The following is a 25,640-nucleotide window of genomic DNA, read 5'->3' as shown; positions in this document are numbered from 1 at the left end:
CAGGCCTTAGGATCTCCGGCTATCTGGTTCCCAATTTGAGGTCGTCATTGGACCTCCTCCTGAGACTCTTCTCCATTTTTGTCCCTGCAATTCTTTCAGACAGGCACAATTCTGGGCCAAAGTTTTTGACTGTGGTATGTCAAACACTTCCCTCCACTTCTTGTTCTGTCTTTCTACTAGAGGTGAATTCTATAAGATTCCTCTACCCACTGTAGGGTGTTTCATCTCAGGTCCCTCCCTTTGAGACCTGAGAGTATCTCACCTCCCAGAACTCTGGTATATTCTACAGTATTCTCCTACATTATCTCCCAGGGTTGCCTGTTTCCATTCTTTCTGTTGGCTCTCAGGGCTTCAGTCCTGTTCCTCCCCACCCAATACATGATTATGTTCCTCTCTTCCACTCCCTGTTTCCTTTCCCACCAAGGTCCCTTACTCTCTTCCCCTGCTGTGATTGCTTTCTCCTCAACCCCATGTTGAGGATGCCAACATGGGGTTGAGTCATTCTCACTTAGGCTCTTTGGCTTGTTAGCCTTTTTGAGTTCTGTGGATTGTATCCTTGGTATTCTTTACATTTTTTGACAAGACAATCATTTGACTATCAATAATGTATAAGTATATGAGAGAAATCATTGCTCTCTGTTTAACCATTTGTTTAAATATTATAAAATTGAGAACACAGTCAAAAGTCATGCTTGGACAAAAGTGTTTTTAAGAATGCTGTTTTTTCACAGATAAAATGTCAATAGGTATTATTTAAGGTTACTAAATTTGAATCAATGAATTATTTTCAGTGTGAAACAGAGAGGACCACCAGGTGAAGCTACAAGCATTCAATTCTGAAGAGTCAGGAGACTCAGAAGTTGTGAAATGCTGAGGACTCTGTGAAGACTGCTCTACTGTTATGTCACTCAGGATGATATTTTTTAGTTCCATTCCTTTACCTAAGAATATCTTGAAGTCATTATTTTTATAGCTGAGTAGTACTCTATTGTGTAAATGTACCACATTTTCTGTATCCATTCCACTGTTGAAGTATATCTGGGTTTTTACAGGTTCTGTCTATTATAAATAAGGCTGCTATCAACATAGTGGGACATGAGTCCTTGTTATATGTTGCGGTGTCTTTTTGCAATATGCCCAGGAGTGGTATAGTTTGGCCCTCTGGTAGCACTATACACAATTTTCTGGGGATCGGAAATTTTTCTATAAGACTAGCCAATAGAAACTACTTGTATACAGATTATTCTTCCTCTTCAATGTTGTCACCAATATATTACACATACAATTGCCTTTATTTGATCTATTACTTACATATGAATGCATAGGTTGCAAAGAAAGTTGTACATTAAAAATGCATATTTTCTATTATATTTTACTGTATAACTGTGAGGAAAAATATTCAACATAGATGAAACAACACTCATCTATGAATAAATGTTAGAGAATATAGTCCCAGAGAGGCAGGAACTTCAAAAAGGAAGGATCTAACCTACAGAATAATAGACTGCTTAATTTGGGAGAAAATGTGATATTTTCAAAAAACATCAGGCTACAGGTATCCATGTAATGCTACATAAATATTTGTCATATTACAATTTATCATTAGACTCACAGCATTTCCTCAATTGTGGTTAAACCATAATCATATAGGCCATAGTAGAAGTTGCTAATGGATGCTGTCTAAATTGGAAAAGTAGAATGAAGAACAGTAATGAAGAGAAACCACTCAGTGCACATCACTCATTATCATGGAAAGACTATTTTAGAGGAGAATAACCAAAGGACACACAGTTGAACAACTTTTTTTCTTGTTTTTCTTTTTATTGACTAGCTTATATATTAAAATTTCTAGTATTATCCTCATTTTCTTGTTTCCCCTTTCCTATCCTCCTTCCTCCTGCTTCTAGGATGATACCCCTTCTCCCCCTCACCCACTACCACCTCAAGACCCTGGCATTCCCTTACTCTGGGGAAAAGAGCCTTCACAGGAACAAGGGTTTCTCATCCTATTGATGCCAGACAATGCCATCCTCTGCTACATATAGTGCTAGATTCATGGTTCCCACCATGTCTATACTTTGGTTGGTGATTTAGTCCCCGAGAGCCCTGGGGTGTACAGTTGGTTGGTTTTGCTGTTCTTCCGATGGGATTGCAAGCACCTCAGCTACTTCAGTCTTTTCTCTAACTCTTCCTTTGTGGTCCTTGTGCTCAGTCTGATGGTTAGCTGGAAGCATCATAATTTGCATCAGTAAGGTTCTGGCAGAGCCTCTCAGGAGACATCCATATCAGGGTCCTCTCCGCAAGCACTTGTTGGCATCAGTAATAGTGACTGGGTTTGGTGGAAGCATATGGGATGGATCCGCAGGTAGGGCAGTCTCTGCATGGCCTTTCTGTCAGTCTCCGCTCCAATCATCATCATTGTCTTTCATCTCAAGAGTATTTAGTTCCACCTAAGAAGAAACAATGCATCCACATTTTTGTCTTCATTCTTCTTGAACTTCATATGGTCTGTTAATTGTATCTTGGGTATTCCAAGCTTTTGGTCTAATATCGACTTATCAGTTTGTGCATACCATGTGTGCTCCTTTGTGACTGGGTTATAATTTCCTGAAGAGTATACTGATGACTTACGCTCTAAGATCAATTGACAAATGGGAACTTATAAAATTACAAAGCTTCTATAAGGTATAGGACACTCTCAATAGGACAAAATGGCAACCAAGAGATTGGGAAAAGATCTTTACCAATCCTAAATCTCTTAGAGGGCTAATATACAATATATATGAGGAATTCAAGAAGTTAGACTCCAGAGAACCAAATAACACTATTAAAAATTGGGTACAGAGCTAAATAAAAATTATCAACTGAGTAATATTGAATGTCCAGGCAGCACCTAAAGAAATGCCCAACATCCGTAGTCATTAGGGAAATGCAAATCAAAACTAATCTGAGATTCCACATCACACCTGTCAGAATGGCTAAGATCAAAACCTCAAGAGAGAGCAAATGCTGGTGAAGATGTGGAGAAAGAGGAAAACTCTTCCATTGTTAGTCAGATTGCAAGCTGGTACAATCACTCTTAAAATCAGTTTGGAGGTTCCTCAGAAAATTGGACATTTTACTACCTAAGGATCCAGCTAAACCACTTCTTGGCATATACCCAAATGATTCTCCAACATACAACAAAGACCCATGTTCCACTATATTCATGGTAGCCATATTTATAAGATCCAGAAGCTAGAAAGAACCCAGATGCCCTTCAACAGAGGAATAGATATAAAAATTGTGGTACATCTACACAATGGAATAAAACTCTGTCAAAAACAATGACTTCATGAAATCCATAGGCAAATGGATAGGTCTAGAAAATAACATCTTGAGTGAGATAACCCAATCTCACACACACACGCACATGCACACACGCACATGCACACACACACACACACACACACACACACACACACACACACAAACCAAACATGGTATGCACGAACTGATAAATAGATATTTGCCCAAAAGCTCAAATTACCTAAGTTACAATACACAGACCACATGAAGCGCAAGAAGAATGACCAACGTGTATATGTTTCAGTTCTTCTTAGAAGGGGGAACATAAATATTCCTAGGAGGATATATGGAGACAAAGTTTGAAGCACAGTCTGAAGGAATGGCCATTAGGAGCCTGCCCCACCTGGGGATCCAGCATATATATATATATATATATATATATATATATATATATATATATATCCACCAAAACTAGACAAAATTGATTAAGTCAAGAAGAGAATGTTGACAGGAGCCTGATATGGGCATTTCCTGAGAGGTTCAGCCAAATCATGACAAATACAGAGGCAAATGCTCGCAGCAAGCCATTGAACTGAGAACCAGGTTCCATTAGGTGGAATTAGAGAAAGGAATGAAAGAGCTAAAAGGGCTTGCAATTCCTTATGAACAACAAGGCCAACCAACCAGAGCTCCTAGGTACTAAACCAGTACCCAAAGTCTACACATGGACAGACCCATGGCTTTAGCTGCATACATAGCAGAGGATGGCCTTGTTGGGCAACAATGGGAGAAGAAGCCTTTACTCCTGTCAAGGGCAGAATATCACCCCCCAACTGTAGGGGAATGTCAAGGCAGTTAGCAGAAGGAGGTTGGGGCACTTGGCAAGGGGGTTGGGGTAGGGGGTTTATGGATGGAAAATCAGGAAAGGGAATATCATTTGAAATTTAAATAAAAATATCCAATAAAAATAAATAAAAAGGAAAAAAGAGTTAAAATGCATGAAAGATAAAAATATATGCTAGCTGAGGTCCTAACACTTTGAATTGTGAATTGCTGTGGTAGGATACAGTATCTCCCTAATAATTTTTGTCACAAAAATCCTATATTAGAAATTTCTCAACTTGTGGATTGTGACCTTTTTGGAGCCAAAGGACGCTTTCACACAAGTTTCCTAACTCCATTACAAAGCACAGATAATAACATTACAATTCACTACAATAGCAAATTATAGTTATGACATACCATCAAAATTAAATGTATTTTTGGGAGTCACCATCACAAAAGAAACTATATTAAAATGTTTCAGCATTAAGTAGGTGGAGAAACTCTTTGCTAGATCATCTCTGTATGTATCCATATTTGACTACATAAATATAAGTATCTTGCAAGTCATAAATCAAAGTCAAGTAAACTACATTTGCATTTTTTAACCTTTACTGGTGAATTAATTGGTGCAGTTAAAATGAACATTCAAAACAAGAGAATGGGATCAGCATTCACTCCCTTGTATGCCACACCAAGACTCCTTAGTGTTATTTAGTCCCAAAGTAGGTTTAGCAGCACTACTGGGGACAGACCAAAACATTTTTGAAGATCAGACGCATCAACTACTGTTACAACAGAAGACATGTGATATGTATGAACATGTACCTAAGACTGTATAAGACAATTTTAATATAAAGAGACAGAGTCATATAATTTATGATTCACCAATTTATTTTGAAGGTTTATTTTATATTTTCAAGGATAGATGGAAGAAAGACATTTTCTCCAAATCTTTACAAGTTTTTACTCCTTCATTTGTATCCAAGTAATCTTGCCTCTCCCTCTTACTTCTCAGTGGATATTTGGTCTTTACAAAATTACCTGGTCATATGTAGAGTTTTTTTTTTAATTTTAGTAGAATTCTAAACTTTTAGTGTCCAGCCTAAAACAAATGTGAACTTGATTCAAAACAATTAATCAAAATCAAGCAAACAAACAAAAAAAACAAACAAAATACAAAATACATACAAAACCCTTAACTTTGACTGTTGTTTGTCAATTACTCCTGAATATAAGGGCTGGCTAGGACTGTCTTTGTAGGTATCATATCACATTTTTGATGATTATTCCTCTCCCTGAACTCTTCTCAGATTCTCCCAACTTCCTCACTACAAAATTCTAGTGCTATGTATAGGAAAGACTTTTTGTCCAACTTTGGGGGAAATATTTTAACAAACTCTTTGCTATTTTAGGGGTTTATCTGTAGAGACTGAGAAATGGTTTTGAGACTGCTTTAAACTTGAAGAAATTTTTGATCATTTGAAAGTTTCTACTCCATACTACATGATTTTACAGATCAAAAAACATGGCTCTAGTATACTCCTGGAAAACATGGAGTCTTTATTGATGATTATGGCTCAGGAACAAGATTTGTGTGAGCATTCTGCTCTCATGAGAAGCACGAGAACAATAAACATTGGTACTTAGAATCTTTCCTAGACTCAATTAATTTGTGTAAGGATTGAATAAATGTTACTGGAATAAACTAGTTGGTGTTAGTCTTTTCCAAGAAGTCTGAACTACTATAGTCTTTCAGAAAAACATCTTGACAAGCTTATTTCTCTATTGCATCACTTGTGAACAAAATCATTTAATAAACACCTTTGCAGAATGATGTCATACAGGTGAGGCAGATACAAGAGAGAATGTAGCCTGTCATTGGATGAGAAGGAAGAATAGGCAGCAGAAATGTTTGAAGGACGAGGAGGAGTCTAGAACGGAAAGGAGGAGAGAGAAAAGGCAGAGTAGCCATGAACATGGAGCCTGACGTTAAGATTCCACTCTGTGTATTTAGAGTTGTTGTGAATATTATTAAGGGATGGATGTGTAAAGGGATTTGTATGTTAGGTGGGCAATTATATCTTATCAATTGGATCAGAGGTTATTGCGTGTGTGCTCTTTCTTGTGGCAATTTGACTTTGGAAGTGTGTATGGCACCAGAGAAACTGGGCCACCACTTGGCCACCATAGAATTGGGATGTGTGCTTCTGGCAAGATATGTAACAGATATCTTGGGGCACTACCATGCTGGACCTAGTGGTGGATAAAAGACAGCTTTTTATTTTTTATAATTTTCCAACAACACCACTACATATTATTTTTTCTCAAAAATACACCAAAAGAAAAAAGAAACCAAAACATGCAAATAATTAATATTATAGTTGGCCAAATAGGTTATATTGAAATAAAGATCTGTACATGAAAGAGGGCTGCCATATGTGGCCTGAGAGAGAGGAGGGTGTACCATATCTTGCATAGACTTGATGCACCAAGGTAGAGGGAAAGGGGTAGGGAGGCAAAGGGGAGAGGGAGGAGGGGAGGAACTCTGATAAAGGGCCTTGGATGGTACAATATTTGGAATAAAAATAAGTCACTAAAACAACTAAATAATTTCAAATATATACAGGGGGAAAGGGAGGGGGAAGGGAGGAGGAGGGGGAGAGGAAGAGGGAGAGGGAGAAAGAAACAAGTGGGGAGTCATGTATCCTCTGTGGTTAATATTTCCATATCTCTGAGCTCAAATTAACATTTGACTTTGTGGAGTGTGGCAGCAGAGAAACTGGGCCAGCGCTGGACCAGCACTGGGATACCACCTAATTGAGATGTGTGCTTCTGGCAAGATATGTAACAGATATCTTGGGGCACTCCAGTGCTGGACCTAGAGGGGGATAAAAGACAGCTTTTTTAGTAATCCTAGTTCTCTTGGTGTCCTCCATTCTTTTGTCTTTGAGATTCTTTCTGCCTCCTTTTCCATGAAGGTCTCTGAGATCTGAGTGGAGGGAATTGATTGAGACATCCCATTTAGAGCAGCATTTTCTAAGTCTCTCTCTCTCTCTCTCTCTCTCTCTCTCTCTCTCTCTCTCTCTCTCTCTCTCTCCCTCTCTCTCTCTCTCTCTCTCTCTCTCTCCCTCCCTCCCTCCCTCCTTTCTCTGCTTAATATTTGATTGTGGATCTCTGAATTTTTCTAATATCCTGAAAAGAAGAAGCTTCCTAATGTGCCATTGCTAAAGATAACAATTACCCAACTTTGTAAAAACAGCAAGGTTGAACAGGTGCCTAAAATAAAACTTCCATAGCTACACATTAGTCTCTTTTGTGGGAAAAGTTCTTTGTAAAGTACTAAAAAAGAAATAGAAGCCCCAACTTAAAATCAAAATACTTGATCTAATATGATGACTGGTTTGCAATATATCTAGGGCAAGGGTAGGACAAATCCTGTGGAAGAAACTAACTACCAGCTGATTTGCCTTAGTGTACACTTACTCCATGAGTCAGAACCCATAATTCACATGGATTGAATGAAGAAGAGCCAGGAAATAGCACAGAGACCACGGTATTATATACTTGTAGATCTGTGCCTTACTCAGCCATCATCAGGTTGTGGAATATACATTGTGACATATTAATAAACAAATAGCAAAAAACACATAAAAGGTGGAAACCAGGGTCCAGAGAACAAAAACCAAAACAAAACATCAAGCAAACAAAAGAAAATTTGAATGAAAGAATGGACTGAAGGACATATTACTGTGGGGAATATGTTGGAAAGGTCTTGAACCATCGATACCACAATAGGATGAATTACATTGAAGAGGGTGTAAAATAATTCTTATTATTAACATGTTATTCTTTTAGCAATAATTGAATAATTATTGTATACTATTCTTATTATTTGGGAGCATATATTACTTCAAAGTATTATTAATTCTCAGCCATGAACATTAAAAAGTCAGGACAATGCAAAATGGCAACCATGGTATAAATTTGAACCCGTTATTACAATCACCGCTTCTCAAAGGAAGGAATGTTGGCGATAAAAGAAAAGTATATTCAGTACAGGTGTATACTTTGTCAGAAGTTTGGTTCACTTATAACATTGAAGTATAAGAGAGGCTTTTGTTTTGCTTTTCTTCACATATATGTGGTCCCAGGGGGACAGGATGAATACAGTCATATCTCCTAAAGTTCCAGTCAAATTTGGAAAATCTAAAGTTGAAACAAGGATAACTTTACAGGAAGATATCAGAGTTGGGATGGAAGAAAATTGGAATAGCTGTTGGCATTTGATGAACTCGTTGCACAAGGAAAGTAATGTTTTTCAGGGAAGATTAATACCAGAGGGTACTTATGCTCCTGTAAATCTCTCAGCATTTGAGCACATGAAAACAGTGCTAAATTGCCTGAGTGTGTATTAAAAAATGTTGGAATTATGTGTCTATGGATTATTCCTAATGGATATTGTGCACGGCACTAATGCATTGTATGAAATGGTTGTATTTTTAACACATTATATTATATATGAGTATTAGGTTTACAAAATGATGACATGTTAATAACAATTCTGTAAGTGCTCATATAGACTCCATATAGATGTACACAATGTACTTCACTGCAGAAAAATCATACAGGTATACAAACAAAAAAGAAATGATTGTACTATTCCTAGATTTTGTATATTTCTCTTCTAAAATAAACTCCTCTTACTATGTCTTTAACATTATGTTAATTTAAGACAAAATGTACTATGTGATAAATAGCTTCATGAAATTGGACACAGGTATGCATTTAGATAATTCAACTGCTTTGTTTGTAAGTTGTAATGTATCTAAATATAAAAATTAGTGTGATTAATTTCCAAATACAAATAACTCCTCAAGTCATTAACACAGGAAGATTACAAATACTTAGCACAGGAGTGCACTTGACCGTTCATGATTACAAATAGAAGTCCCTAGACACAAATGGAGGCAATATTATGCATGCAATTAGCGAGAAACAGGCTCAAAGTCACAGACATTACTGGACAGTTTTCTCTATTTTAATTGGAGTCAGAAACCAAAGAATAATTACATAATATTTTGGTCTTTCTCCTTCTATTTCATCTTTATTTTTATTCCAGATGAAACATTCATGGAGGAGGGAAGAGATGGAAGAGCTTTGATGGAGAAATCTCCATGGTAACACAGACTTTTGCTATCTTTATCATTTTTGCAATATCTCTCCTGATTGGTCCCAATTCTTTTCCCTATTTTCCTACATCTATGCATGCAGTCTGAGTCAACCACAGCTAAAGAAACCTATTCACCTAAAAAATTTCCAGTAATGCAAATGGCTGATATCTAGCTCTCAAATAGTACCAGGCACTTGTCAGAGGTTGAATGAAAGCTGCTTCTAGGAGAACAAGGAATGCTCTGGAATCCTGCAGATAAAAATGAAAACAGAAAATGATCATGGTCAGGTAACTCGCTGTGATTCTTCACATTCCGGCTCTGAATGAAACTGCTCCAGCTTGCTGTGCAAGGTATTTGTTATTGATTCTGGACATTGCTTTATTTTTAAGATCTATCATTCAGGACTCGAACTTCGGCTTCATATTCAAGGATGGTGTATTACATCAGCCTTCACTATCTGACAGTGACAGGAAATTTGTTGCTTCTTAGTCTACTTTGGGGGACCAGATCTCTAAAGGATTTTTATATCAGAACAATAGCTCTCAGTTGGCACCATGAGACATTCTGGAATATTTTCAGACATCATATTACCTAATATGCCACTGCCATCTGAGAGGACTAAATCCCAAACACTGAAATTCTCCTTTGTTATCTTCTTGGTACCATCAAAAGTCTCAGATGTTTTATATTACATTTCAATCCAAATTCTAACATTAGGTTTAATTTGTTATGGCTAGGAACGAACATATTTCTATGGCCATTTTTACATATCTGCATACTTTATTTTTTAAGGAGAGTCAAAGCACAGAGTTTGCATATACTCCAATGAAAATGGTTAATATGCCAATATTTTTCTTTTTTGAATATAAATTTTCAATTACTAAGGTGTACAGCCACAACCTACTTTCCGTAAGTCATAGTATGTTAGTTAAGTTATATTGCTGTCTGTTTTAATTAATATTTAGTATCATTGAGCATTTTTTCAATTGTGTTTGTTACATATTATTCACAGGCTTTTGTTTGTTTGGTAGTAATTTTATAATTCAAAGTTTCTGTTCTTGTGCATAATCTAAGAGCATCAATTGCAATTTAAGTTAAGTTAAGCAATTAAGTTCATCTAAATATACGTGGAAGTATCAATTTATGATAATAAATTGAATCTTTAATGCTCTATTATGTCTAGCTAATATTTTTATTGTTACCCTATCAGTTTTGAAAATCCAAACATTTATTTAAAACAGAAAATATTTTTTCAAATCTTTGTCAAATTTATCATCTCTATTGATCTGGTAACTATATAGTTAACTATATCATTGTTGCTCAGGGATTTGTTTTTTTGTTCTGTCCACCATCTGTATTCTTTTTGCTTCTATGTATCTAACATAGTGTTAAGCATTGAGGAGTTAAGAGATTTTGGGGCTCATTCAAGGGAAATAAATGTGCATTAGAATAACCAAGCATCGATAATTTGTTGAAAATAGTTAAAGACAGGTTGCAGTAGTATTTTTGGAAAATTTATTTTATATTGCACAAGTGATGCCTAACACAGTAACTGGGATAGATTACAATAAATAGCACTTGCCTGTTACTATAGAATGTACACACATAGAAAAGCAGAAAATTGGTGAGACCCTAATCTTTTAAGTGTGAATTGTAGTGATAGAAATTGGTGGTCTTCATAGTAATTTTGGCCTCAGATTCTTTGATGGACGAATTCGAAGTCAATAAAATCTATTATCAAATTTTTTTATTACATTCCAGCATTTAATGAAAAGGAAGGCTCATTTTCTCAGGATGGTACAATTTTTGGATGTGAGACTTTGGATATATAAATTTAGGACTAGTCAAAATATATTCTCCTTGAAAGATAGTTCATATAAACCCTATAGGTACCACTGAGGATGAGAGGGACTGGTAATATCAAATCCTAATCACTTGTGAATCTTTCAGGTTTCATGGAAACAAGTGCCAGTTAGTATGTATCTGCCAACAAGTTCAATAAAAATATGAGAGTTTTACATAGAACCAAAATCTATATTGAAATAAATACCTACTTTGGTGGAGGCAAGAATCTATCTGGTTTTTAAGGGTCCAATACACGTGAAAAAAGAAAACAAGGTGTCCAATAAAGAAACATCTGGTACTGCTTGGATAAATGTAGTAACAGGTAAATCCCCTACATTTGTCTTTATTCTCAAACACTATTATTATTTCCCATATATATTAATTCAAGTTTTTTTAATTGTCATTATTTGCTTCAACATTGCTTTGTACTCAGATAAAAAATTATCCAACAGATTTTCAATATGGCATTTCTAGAGACAGCACTATGACAACAGTGCTTCATGGTTAAGGAAACCACTGTAGTGAGAAGATTTTGAATTACTAATGTACTATATACCATCTAAAGCTCAGAGACTCTTGAAAAAAGAGGGATCCGGAAAAAAAAGAGAGATTGTACAATAAATAAAGATGCTGTTTACTCCTATATTTTAGCAAAAACAGCAGTCATTTTGGGCCATCGTCTATGCCACCAGATAAATAGATATCCTAGCTTGTCTTGCAGTTTGTTTAATCCACTTATTAAATGACAGGGAAAGACAGTAGACCCTCACTCTAGTATCCACATTCTCAGATAATTTATTGTAGGAAAGGCTACACTTAATTGAATGTAGCCTTGAAAGAGGTTGAAAATACACGCCAAGGAAGAGTATGGGAGATTGGCTCTGTCAGGTAATCTACATAAAGTGTCATCATCCTTAGTGATATTCTAAGCAGTCTTTTCTGAGAACGCACACAGCCCAGAATATAACCAAACAAAAATACTCTGTATGTTTTCCCAATAAACTCACTAGTTTCCTAGGGAAAAGCTTGCTAAATTTCTATATTGACTTGTTCTTTTAATGTTAGATGAGGGTAGGAGGCATTGACATTGCTTCTCCCTCTACTTGGTGGAAAGTAATTTTTAAATTATTCTTTATTTTTAAGATTATAGTTCAGTTTTATTTACCTTTCCCTCCTTTTCTCTCCATCCTACCATTTTAATATTTTTACTCCTTTTCAAATACATTGCTAGTTTTCATTTGACTTTTGTTAAATGCATATTATCTGTATGTATATAAATGTGTGTCTTTTTCTTTTTTTTTTTTTTGGTTATAGTTTTTTTTTCTTTTCTTATTGACTTTTTAACATTACACATGTTATCCCCTTTCCCGGGTTTCCCTCCAGAAACCCCCTATCCCATCTGTCCTCCCACTGCTTCTGTGAGGATGCTCCCACACCCAAACATCAATTCCTTCCCAACTCCCTATCCTGGCACCCTACTCTGAGTCATCTAGCCTTCACAGGACCAAGGGTTTCTCCTCCAGTTGATGCTCAACCAGACCATCCTCTGCTCCATATGCAATGGTTGGAGCAATGGTTCTCTCCATGTGTGCTTTTGGTTGATTGTTTAGTCCCTGGGAACTCTGGTGTGTCTGGTTGGTTGATATTGTTGTTATGTCTGTGAGGTCACAAACCCCTTCACCTTCTTCAGTACTTTCTCTAACTTCTCCACTGTGGAACCTATTCTCAGTCCAATAGTTGGCTACAAGCATCCACCTATGTATTTGTCAGACTCTGGCCGAGACTCTCAGGAAACAGCGGTATCAGTCTCTTCTTAGCATGTACTTCATGGAATCTGTAATTAGGTCTCATTTCATTTACTGTATATGGGATGGATGACCAGGTGGGGTTGTCTCTGCCTGGTCTTTCCTTCAGTCTCTGCTCCAAACTTTGTCTCTGTCTTTCCTCCAGAGAGTATTTTGTTCCCCCTTCTAAAGACTGAAGCATGCACATTTTGGTCTTCCTTTTTTCTTGAACTCCACATGACCTGTAAATAGTTTCTTGGATATTCTGAACTTTTGGGCTAATATCCACTTACCATGTGTTTTCTTCTGTGATAGGATTACCTCACTCAGGATGATATTTTCTAGTTCCTTCCATTTGCCTAGGAATTTAATGAAGTCATTATTTTTAATAGTTGAGTAGTAATCCACTGTATAAATATAGCACAATTTTTGTATCCATTCCTTTGTTGAAGGATATCTGGTTGCTTTCCAGCTTCTGGCTATATAGATAAGGGTGCTATGAACAGTGTGGAAGATGTGTACTTTTTATATGTTGGAGAATCTTTTAGGTGTATGCAAAGAGTGGTATAGCTGGGTCCTCAGTAAGTGCTATGTCCAATTTTCTGAGGAGCCATGAGACTGATTTCCAGATGGATTGTATCAGCTTGCAATCCCACCAAAATGACAGAGTATTCCTATTTCTCCACAGCCTTGAGAGCATCTGCTGTTACCTGAGTTTTTGATTTAGCCATTCTGACTGGTTTAAGGTGGTTATTTCAGGTTTGTTTTGATTTGCATTTCCTTGATGCCTAATGATGTTTAACATTTCTTTAGGTGCTTCCCTGCCATTCCTTATTCCTTGGTTTAGAATTCTTTGTTTAGCTCTGTACCTGATTTTATTAGGGTTATTTGATTCTCTGGAGTCTAACTTCTTTAATTCTTTGTATGTCTTGTATATTAGCCTTCTATCAGAAGTAGGATTTGTAACAGCCACTTTACTTTGGATAATGTTATGTAAGTATGTTTTTAGGGCTAATCATTTTGTGTTAGATAACCAATATTTTCTTTTTCTATATAAAGCTATATATCTTGCTGTCAGAATTATTTAAGTGCTTAAAATATTTTTAAAATCAACTTTGTTGTTGTAATCACTAGCATTCCTAGAAGACATAATCTTACAGCAAATAGCCTCAAATCCTAGATTTTACCTTCTTTCTTGTCTCTCTTCCACAGTGACCATGGAGTTTTAGATATCTGAGATATTCTATCAAATATTTGCTGACTGTGTTCCACACTGTGTTTTGATTTGTTGTGGTTTTCTGTATTTATTACTTAGATAAATAAAGGACCTTTTAAGATGCATTTTCAAATCCAATATGCAATTTTTATTTAAAGAGTATGTGATTATCTATGCAATCATTTATTTATTATAGGTATTTTTAGGTAGAGAGCTGATATTATAATGATAATTTCCCTGTTTTATTAATATACATTTACAATTTTTACTTTCCTAAAAAGATCCTTTGATCTCCTCGTTTACTCGATCAGATCATTTGAAACCTAATATGTCCCACCCTACTACTCTATTCTTCACCTAGATAATTGTTCCTCTTTCATTTTATTGTTCTGAAGTTACCAGTGTATAGATATATTGATATAAATAGTTGAAGCAAGGAGCCTGCAATCTTACACCGATGATTGAGTGTAACACACACAATATCAGCTGTTCTAGTTCCATCTTTCTGTTTAAAATTATTACTTTCTTTACTGCAGACTATCATTTAACAGTTTCTTTCTTCTATACAGTGAAAGTATTTTCATCATACTTCTACCAACTAAAGCATAGTTACATTGTTTCCATTTAAGTGTATTGCAAATATTAAATTAGCAAACATTCTCAAGGAAGTAAACATGGGTAAAGTTGTTGAATAACTTTGGATATTTAACAAGGTGTGATTTTTCATTTAGGGCTCAACAGACCACTTAATATTCTTTGCATTTACCCTGTTCAGTAATTGCCTCTAAGTGTTGTAAAATTAATAATGTGCTGAAGGTGACAAGTAAATATTTTTGTGGGCATAAGGACACTGAAAATTAGAAATTTCAGAGAATTAATAAAGCTTTTCCATAATTATTCATAACATTACCTGACATGTGAAGTTAGCTAGATTTATAATATTGGTCATAAACTCTTTCACTTTCTGTTATTTAATATATATTACATAGCAGATATGTATAGAAAAATTAAGATGTGGGTACCAAGCCACTAATACTCACATAATTGCTATGAATGGAAAAATATACTCTAGAAAAAATTAAATTTGATAAAATCATGAAGTTTACTTTGAGTTGTTGTAGTAAACTGCTATTTTTACATCAACACACCATAGTGATAAATAGTAACATTTTGAATAAAAATGGGGACTTTAGTTAAAATGTTAGTATTTTAAGAAAATGTTAAATGGAACTTCTTGGAAATTAGGAGGTATAAAGTGAGATTTTGATTGATTCTGAGATGAAATATAAGTAAGAGTCCTAGGTGCTACCCACATTTTATTATATATGTAGAAATCAGAGGAAACAGCCTGCCATTTTGTAGGATTTTCATCTCAGTACCAGAAAACAAAAAGTGTTTAAACAGGAGGAACTCAGAACAGAGAATAAAATCTGTGAGTAGCAATGTTGGCCATGAATTAAATTTATATGGTTAGGTTTTGTTCTTAAGGTTTTAATATACTGAGCCAGGTAGATGAATAAGTTGATAACATGCTCACTTGAAAATATTGGCACCTGGGATTTATTTTTAGAATGCACCTAATAACATCTAGGCAAACTGGTATAGCTTTCTATCTTATGAAAGGAGAGAAGGGGGTTAAGAGTAAGATATGTGACTTTATGCTCAGCTAGAGTAGACTGTTTGGCAATTTGCATTTTATAGATAATATTTTTATGACATGAGCCAGTCGTAATATACATCAACATTAATAAGTATTTAATTAATATTTTAAAACACATGCTGTCATGAATTGCAAAGATCTGCTAATGTTTATATAATTCTTCTACTATAGCAAGGTAGCCACAATCCCAGTATGACTAGAAGCAAGACTCATGGAGCCCAATCCTTATCATAGTGACTACTGTCATTTAATGGGCTGCTGAAGAAAAGGAGACCAGATTATTCATGGGTTTTTGCCTTGAAAGCTAACCCATATTCCAATAAATATGAATGAACTGCCCTAAGTATAGTAGTGTGAGGGAGGTAACTCCACCTCCAGTCTTCCATGTGGTAGTGAAGGTGTAGGAGTGATGTTCCTCCACAGGAGAACCCTCAACCTCTGGCTGTTGGGAAACCTGGCCTATGTCAGGTGAATGGGAAAAGTGTCCATGCTCCTTACCAGATGAAGCAATTCAAAAGAGCCTGCCTTGCATCTAACATGTTCAGCACCTGGACCTAATGATGGCAGTGATTAGGTAAGTGCTGACCCATGGGGTGGCGTGCCATGAAGTGGCCTACATCACACATATCTACAGAAAAAATAATCATTCATATACATGCACACATACATACACACACACACAAATAAACACACACAGCACATTATTGTGATCTAAAATATCAGGTGTGAATTAATTTTAGAAAACATATAAAAGCAAAAGGAATGGAAACATTCATATCTTTGTCAGGGATATCACTGCTGTTAAGAAACACCATGACCCTATTAAAAAATGGGGTTCAGAGCTAAACAAAGAATTCACAGCTGAGGAACGCCGATGTGTTCAACATCTTTAGTCATAAGGGAAATGCAAATCAAAATAATCCTGAGATTTCACCTCACACCAGTGAGAATGGCTAAGATCAAAAACTCAGGTGACAGCAGATGTTGGCAAGGATGTGGAGAAAGAGGAACACTCCTCCATTGTTGGTGGGATTGCAGACTGGTACAACCATTCTGGAAATCAGTCTGGAGGTTCCTCAGAAAATTGGACATTGAACTGCCTGAGGATCCAGCTATACCTCTCTTGGTCATATACCCAAAACATGCCACAACATATAAAAAAGACACGTGCTCCACTATGTTCATCGCAGCCTTATTTATAATAGCCAGAAGCTGGAAAGAACCCAGATGCCCTTCAACAGAGGAATGGATACAGAAAATGTGGTACATCTACACAATGGAATATTATTCAGCTATCAAAAACAATGACTTTATGAAATTCATAGGCAAATGGTTGGAACTGGAAAATATCATCCTGAGTGAGGTAACCCAATCACAGAAAAACACACATGGTATGCACTCATTGATAAGTGGCTATTAGCCCAAATGCTTGAATTACCCTAGATGCCTAGAACAAATGAAACTCAAGACAGATGATCAAAATGTGAATGCTTCACTCCTTCTTTAAAAGGGGAACAAGACTCTGACCCCATAGGTAGCAATGAATATCCTAGTAAGAGCACCAGTGGAAGGGGAAGCCCTGGGTCCTGCTAAGACTGAACCCCCAGTGAACTAGTCTATGGGGGTAGGGTGGCAATGGGGGGAGGGTTGGGAGGGGAACACCCATAAGGAAGGGGAGGGGGGAGGGGGATGTTTGCCCGGAAACCGGGAAAGGGAATAACACTCGAAATGTATATAAGAAATACTCAAGTTAATAAAAAAAAAAAAAAAAGGGAACAAGAATACCCTTGGCAGGGAATAGAGAGGCAAAGATAAAAAAAAAAAAAAAAAAAAAAAAAAAAAAAAACAGAAGGAACACCCATTCAGAGCCTGCCCCACATCTGGCCCATACATATACAGCCACCCAATTAGACAAGATGGATGAAGCAAAGAAGTGCAGGCCGACAGGAGCCTGATGTAGATCGCTCCTGAGAGACACAGCCAGAATACAGCAAAAACAGAAGCGAATGCCAGCAGCAAACCACTGAACTGAGAATAGGACCCCCGTTGAAGGAATCAGAGAAAAACTTGAAGAGCTTGAAGGGGCTCGAGACCCCATATGTACAACAATGCCAAGCAACCAGAGCTTCCAGGGACTAAGCCACTACCTAAAGACTATACATGGACTGACCCTGGACTCTGACCCCATAGGTAGCAATGAATATCCTAGTAAGAGCACCAGTGGAAGGGGAAGCCCTGGGTCCTGCTAAGACTGAACCCCCAGTGAACTAGATTGTTGGGGGGGAGGGTGGCAATGGGGGGAGTGTGGGGAGGGGAACACCCATAAAGAAGGGGAGCGGGAGGGATTAGGGGGATGTTTGCCTGGAAACCAGGAAAGGGGATAACACTCAAAATGTATATAAGAAATACTCAAGTTAATAAAAAAAATAAAATAAAAAAATAAAAAAATGACACACAAATCCATGACAAAAAAAAAAAAAAACCCCCCAAAAAAAAAACAAAAAAAACCAAAAAAACACCGTGACCAAAGCCGCTTGTGGAGGAAAGGTTTCATTTGGCTTATGTTTCCTGTTCATCATTGAAAGAAAAGGACAGGATGGGAGCTTAAGCATGCCTGCAACATGGGAAACAGGAGCTGATGCAAAGCCCTTGGAATAGTATATTTTTTGCTGGCTTGCTCCTCATGGCATATTTAGACTGATTATTTTCTTATACAATTCAGGATTAATAGCCACACACACACAATAAGCACATAAATCACTAGTTATAAAGTTACTCTATAGGCTTTCCTACAACACAAGGATGGAGGTGGCTTCTCAATCACGGTTCCCTCTTTCAGATGACACTAGCTTGTGTCAGGTTGATAGAAAAGTATACAGCATGCTACCAATGGTCTTCTTGGCTTCTTGTGGTGATACAAACATTTAACCCTACTTCTCTGTAAATATAGGGAGATATCTGTGAGGTCAAGGCCCCTTTGATCTATTTAGTGAGTACCTGAACAGGAGGGCTACATAGAGATATTTTTGTGTCAAAATCAAAACAAAGATGCATTACTAATAGTCTCCTTTGTTGAGAGAATCTTTTGTAAGCGTCACCTCTCAAAATTAAAAGCAGATAGCAAATGAACTGAGGCAGAAAATAGGAGGTTGCACAATTTCAAGAAGAAAGGGGATTCTGGGAAACATAATTGGCCAATTTAGCTTAACATAAAGGGGCAGAACAACCAGGAAATGTTAGGCAGAAAGGAATAGTAAGGCAGGGAGATAGGCCAATTAGCAACAGTATAGTAGATGACTGTAGAAAGCCTTGGGATCTTAGAAGCAACTGGCTGAACTTTTTGCAATCTAAAGGAATCTCTCACAGTACAAATGATCCTAGGCTGTGCTTGCAGAAAGGAGCCTAGAATAGCAGCTCTCTAGGAGGCTCTATCCAGCAGGTTACTGAGACAGATGCAAATACCCACAGACAAACAATGGACAGAGGTCCACAGAAGAGTTAGGGGAGAAGCAGAAGGACATCAATGAGATGGAAACCCCACAGAATGACCAAAGTGTCAAATAACCTGGAGTCACAGGAACTCTCACAGACTGAGACAATGATGAAAAACCATACATGGGCTGGTCCTAGTTACATATGAACAGAGGGCTGCTACATGTGGCTTCGAAGGGAAAGGATGCAACTAATCTTGCAGAGACTTGAAGCACTAGGATGGAGAGATTGGGTCAGAACTGCCCTCTCAGAGGCAAAAGGGAAAGGGAGGATGGGAGGTACTCTTAGAGTGGACATTGGAGGAGGCAATATTTAGAATGTAATAAGTCAATAAAGCAAATAAATGTATTTAAAATTACACAGACATGTATGTATCTCTGCCTTTTTTCCATGAAGGACCCCGAGGTCTGAGTGGAGGGACTTGCTTGAGACTTCCCATTTAGAGCAATGTTTTCTAAGTCCACCTTTACCTTCCCTTCTCTCTCTCTCTCTCTCTCTCTCTCTCTCTCTCTCTCTCTCTCTCTCTCTCTGTGTGTGTGTGTGTGTGTGTGCGTGTGTAATACTTAGTTCTGTACCTCTGTATTTGTTCTCATTGCCTGAAAATAGAAAAGTTCAAAAAATGCAATTGGTAATGATAATGTTTACACAAATAACTAAAAACAGAGAAGTTGAACAAGATCACATGCATGCCTAAATATTAGTGTCTTTTGTTTGGAATGTTCTATGACCGAAGAGAAAAATCAAAATCATTGATCTATAATGCTGACTGACGTAAATATCTAGTGAAAAAGTAACACAAATCTTGTGGAAGTAATTGACATTTCATTTGCCTTAATGCAAATTTACTCTGTATGTCAGAACCATAGACCAGAGACCTATGCATTATAAACTTGAAGATCTGTACCTTATTTGGCCATTATCAATTAAATGAATCTACAAAGTGATACATTATTAAAAAAAGAGAAAAATGAATAAAATTGGGTGAAGAGAGCAAAACCAAACCAAAAGAAAACAAAACTAAACTAATAAACAAACTAACTAACTAAAAACAAGTAAACAAACGAAATGTTGAATGATCTTAGCAATTCTGATTGGTGTGAGGTGCTTTGTTTTTATTTGCATTTCCCTGGTGTCAAGGGGTGTTGAACATTTCTTTTGGAGCTTCTCAGTCATTCAATATTCCTTGGTGTAGACTTTTTTTTAGCTCTATACATTATTTTAGCAAGGTTAGTTGGTTCTCTGGAGTCTAACTTCTTAAGGCTTTTGTATATTTTGTTTGTTATTCCTCTACTGGTTTTAAGGGTGGTAAAAATCTTTTCCCAATCTCTGGATTGCTGTTTTCTGCGTTGGACAGTGTCCTTCACCTTACGGGAGATTTGAAATTTTATGAGGTACCATTTGTTTATTCCTGACCTTAGAGTATAAGCCATTGGTATTCTCTTCAGGAAAATTTTCCTTATGCCCATGAGTTTGAGGGACTTTCCCATTTTCTCTTCTATTAATTTCATCTTATAGGTTTTACATGGAGGTCCTTGATCCATTTGGGCTTGTGCTTTGTTCAAGGAGATAAGATTGGGTCAATTTGTGCTCTGAGTGGCAGTTGAAACAGCATCATTTGCTGAAAGGTGTCTTTTTTCCACTAGATGATTTTGGCTCCTTTGTCAATGATCAAGTAGCCATAGGTGTGTGGATTCATTTCTGGGTCTTCTATTCTATTCCATTGATCTACCTATCTGACTCTGTATCAGTACCATGCAGCTTTTATCACTATTGCTCTGTAGTATACCTTAAAATCAGGTATGGTGATTCCCCCAGAAGTTCTTTATTGCTGAGAATAGTTTATGATATCCTGGACTTTTTGTTATTTCAGATTAACTTAAGAATTATTCATTATATCTCTGGAATAATTAGTTGGAATTTTGATTAGTTTGGATCTCTAGGTTATTTTTTGTAAGCTGGACATTTTTACCATGTTAATCCTGCCAATCCATGTGCATGAGAGATCTATCCATTTTATGAGGTTTTCTTCAGTTTCTTCAGACATTTGAAGTTCTTGTCATACAGATCTTTCCCTTGATTTTCAGCATCACACCAAGATATTTCATACTATTTGTGAATATTTTTTTTTCTTTTTTCTTTTTTTCGGAACTGGACACCGAACCCAGGGCCTTGCACTTGCTAGGCAAGCGCTCTACCACTGAGCTAAATCCCCAGCCCTATTTGTGAATAGTTTAAGGGGTGTCAGTTCCCTAATTTCTTTCTCAGGGCATTAATCCTTTGAATAGAGGAAGAATACTGGTTTGTTTGAGTTAATTTTATATCCAGGCACTTTGCTGAACAACAACCACCACCACAACCACAACAACTGCAACAGCAACCACAACAGCAACCACAACCACAACCACAACAACTGCAACAGCAACCACAACAGCAACCACCACCACAACCACAACAACTGCAACAGCAACCACAACAGCAACCACAACCACAACCACAACAACTGCAACAGCAACCACCACCACAACCACAACAACTGCAACAGCAACCACAACAGCAACCACAACCACAACCACAATAACTGCAACAGCAACCACAACAGCAACCACAACCACAACCACAACAACTGCAACAGCAACCACAACAGCAACCACAACCACAACCACAACAAAAACCAACTACCAATACCAAACCAAACAAAAACAAAACAATAACAAAAGTTGAATAAATGGAAGAAAATGAGGGACATACCACTATGAGGGTTGAGATGAAAGGACTTGAAAACGTATCAGGACCAAAAACGTATGCAGGACATTGTATAAGGAAGTAAAACAATTTTTACCACTAGCATGTGTTATCCACTTAGTAATTATTGAATAAGTGTACTCTATCTTTACTATTAGGAGTCTATATTACTTGAAACTATAACTTTTTCAGCCATTAACGTTAACAAATCCTATGCAATGCAAAATGAAAATTGTGGAATGTATTCTAATTAGTTAATGAAAAGTACTGCTTCTCAAAGAAAGATTGTTGGAGGAAATTGGAAGCATATTCAGGGTATGTGTGTACTGTGTCAGAAGGAAGGTTCACTTGTGACATAGAGATTATAAGAGAGACTTCCGTGTTTCTTTTCTTCATCTACATATGTGCTACCTACAGGGAAACAGCACAAATCCAGTCTTATCTCTTAAATTTCAGTCAGGTATGCAAAATCTAAATTAGAAACTTAAGAATAACTTCACAGGAAGGCATATGAGATGGGAAGAAATAAAATTGGAGAAGCTGTGGGCATTTGTTGAATTGGTTGCAGAGGGAAAGTAATATTTTTTTTCAGGGAAGATTAGCATCAGAGGGTATGTTAGCTCCTATAGATCTGTTTGAATCTGAGCCCGTAGCAATAGGGCTAAATTGTTCATGTGTGTATTAAAAGGGGATCAAATTAAGTGGCCATGGATTATCTAAGTAATAGATATTGTAGGTAACACTAATTTATTGTATGCAATGGTTGTATTCTTACCAAATTATATGACAACTTAATAAAAATTTATAAGTTTTCATGTAGATACCATAGCCATATACACAATGTGATTCTCTATACAATAAAAATGAACATGTAGCCACATACAAAGAAATGATTGTCATATGCCTAGATTTTGTATATTTCTTTCCTAAAATAAACACTTCTTAATATTTCTTTTGTATTGTTATAGTTTAAGAGGTGGCGTATCCTGCGGTAAATAGCTTTATGAAATTAGAAACAAGGACATTTTTAGATAATTTCACGTGCAGAGATTTCAAGTTGTAATGTGCATAAGAATATGAGCTAGTGTGACAAATTTCTAGTAATCATAGGTTGTTGCATATTGCCACAGGAAGATTACTAAGGTTCAGCGGTGGACTGCATTTGCTAGCCCATGATTAAAGCAGAAGTCCCCAGACACATTCCAAGGTTTTGTTTTAGGTACCATTCCCAAGATACAGGCTCAAAGGTGCAGGCATTACTGACCAGATTTCTGTTTGAATAAGAGCTAGAAATTAAAGAATAATAACATAATATTTCGTTCTGTTTACTTCTATTTTATCTTTACTTTAACCTGATGCAACAGGCAGGGAGGAGGGAGAAGAAATAGAGGAGCTTTGATGGAGAAATCACCATGGCAACAACAGGCTTTTGCTTTCTTCGCCATGTATTGAGATCTCTCTTCTGATTGGTCCCAAATATTTTCCCTATTTTATTTCGTATAGGCTATTCTGCATCTACCAGAGCTAAAGAAATCTCTTAACATAAACATTTTCCAGTATATTCTTATGCTAGATATCTAGTTATCAGCTCATACCAGGTTCTTGCCAGAGATTTCTTTCAAGCTGCTTCTCAGAGAAGGAGGAGTGCTTTGGAAATCTGAAGATGAATATGAAACTAGAAAATCAGCATGGTCAGGTAATATGTTATGATTTTTAACACTTTTCTCTAAATGAAACTGCACCTGTTCGCTGTGCTGGGTATTTGTCACTGCTTCTCGTTATTCCTTCAGGTTTAAATCTATCATTCAGTACTCAGCCTTGGATTTCTTCTTCATCTGCAATGATGGCGTAATTCATCAGTACTCAGTATCTGACAGAGACAGGAATCTTATTGCTCCTTAATCTTCTTTGGCAGATTGGATCTGCAAATAATTTTGATATCAGGACAGCAGTGATCACTTGGCATCATGAGGCTTTCTGGAACATTTTTTGACATCATGTTTCCTAGTATAGCACTGCCATCTGAGCACACTAAAACTGACACATTGCAATTCTCCTTTGTTGTCATCTTGGTACTATCAGAGAGTGAGATATTTTATATTACTTAGCAATCCAAATTCTAACATCAGGTTTAAGTTGTTATTGTTGGGAACAAACATAATCCCATGTTCATCTTTACATGTGTGCATATTTCATTATTTAAAAACTGTCAAACTAAAGAATTCACGTGTATTCCAATTTATAATGTCAGTATACCAAAATTTCTTAATTTCTGGATTTTTGAATCTCCTCTTACTAAAGTTTCCAGCTGCCATCCCCTTTAGATTAGTCATAGTAAATTAGGTTAGGTATTTTGGTCTCCTTTAATTGCTATTTAGTAACATTGGTCATGTTTTCCATAGTGATTATTACTTATTTTCCTATGCATATTGTGTGTTCTGCAGTAATTTTATTAAATTGAAGTTTCTGTTCTTTTGCCAAATTTAAGAGTCTTAATTGCATTTACATTTATGTAAATACAGATATGGAGAAGAATCAATTGATGATAATAGATTGAATCAATGTGCTTTTAATTTTCTGGCTTATATGTATTGTTGGTTTCTCATCAGTTTTGAACTTGCTAACATTTGTTTGCAACAGAATTTTTTCTTATTAGTGTCTTTAACAAATTTATCATCTCATTGTCCTGGTAGCTATACAGTTAAGAATTCGGTCTTGGATCAGTGAATTTTCTCATTGTTCTGCCCAACATTTGTGTTTTTTTCTATTTGATGTATTTAACATAACACTAAATCTTGATGATTTAACAGATTTTTCAGGCTCATTTAAGAAAAACGTAAAAAAAAACATAGAAAATTATTTAATAATAAGTGCAAAATCAGAGGTAACAATACAATCCTTTGAACATTTATAATGTATTGTACAAGTACTACATAGCAAGGTGACTGAGAATGATCACAATAGCCTTTCTCTTTTAATGAAGAAATTACACACATATAAAAGCCTGTAATAATTGAGGCCCTAATGTTTTAAACTGATTATTCTCAGATTCCTTTGGGAAAGGATTCTAAGTCATTAAATTCTTTTTAACAATTTTGTTGGTTATATTCCAGAACTGAGCGAAAAGGAAGGTTCAGTTTCTCAGAATGCTGACTCTTTTGAATATGGGCCTTGGATATAGAAATATAGGGTTAGTCAAAATGATACTCTCCTCAGAAGATACCTCATGTACCTCATATAACACCTGTAGTATCAACCAGTAAGGATGATAGGGACTGGTATCCTCAAATCCCAGTCACTTGTGAATCTTGCATATTTCACAGTAAAAAGTGTCAGTCAATGTGTATCTGCCAGCAAGTTTAACAATGGTATGAGTGTTTTACATAGAACCAAAGTTCATATTGCATTAAATGTCCACTCATAGATGTAAGAATCCGTGAGTGTTTTATGGGTCATTTATACAAACACTTGTGAAACAGTAGATATAGTCTCTAGTGAAGAAACAGCAGTTAATGGTTGGCTAAATGTAGTACCAGGTAAAATCCCCCACATTTGTGTTTATTCTCCTAAACTACAACTATATACCATGTCTATTAAGTCATGTCCATTTCTTAGCT

General features: G+C 36.4%; 1 protein-coding gene across 3 annotated transcripts in view; it reads left to right on the top strand.

Moving 5' to 3' along the window:
- Positions 1-9,269: 9,269 nt before the first annotated feature.
- The window catches only part of LOC102555617 (uncharacterized), a 60,778-nt gene continuing 44,407 nt past the window's right edge, over positions 9,270-25,640 (top strand). Inside the window, exon 1 of one of the 3 annotated variants that reach the window (XM_063280955.1) lies at positions 9,270-9,634. In XM_063280955.1, the coding sequence (XP_063137025.1) occupies positions 9,607-9,634 (28 nt within the window). In that variant the 5' untranslated portion in view covers positions 9,270-9,606. Of the gene's footprint in view, positions 9,635-18,214; positions 23,720-25,640 lie in introns of those variants that run through there. The other 2 variants (XM_063280954.1, XM_063280952.1) reach the window with 2 other exon arrangements.

This window comes from Rattus norvegicus, chromosome 1 (assembly GCF_036323735.1).
Source record: "Rattus norvegicus strain BN/NHsdMcwi chromosome 1, GRCr8, whole genome shotgun sequence".
Classification (NCBI taxonomy): domain Eukaryota; kingdom Metazoa; phylum Chordata; class Mammalia; order Rodentia; family Muridae; genus Rattus; species Rattus norvegicus.
Note: the sequence above shows the minus strand (reverse complement) of the source record. Positions and strands in the feature narration are given on the sequence as shown.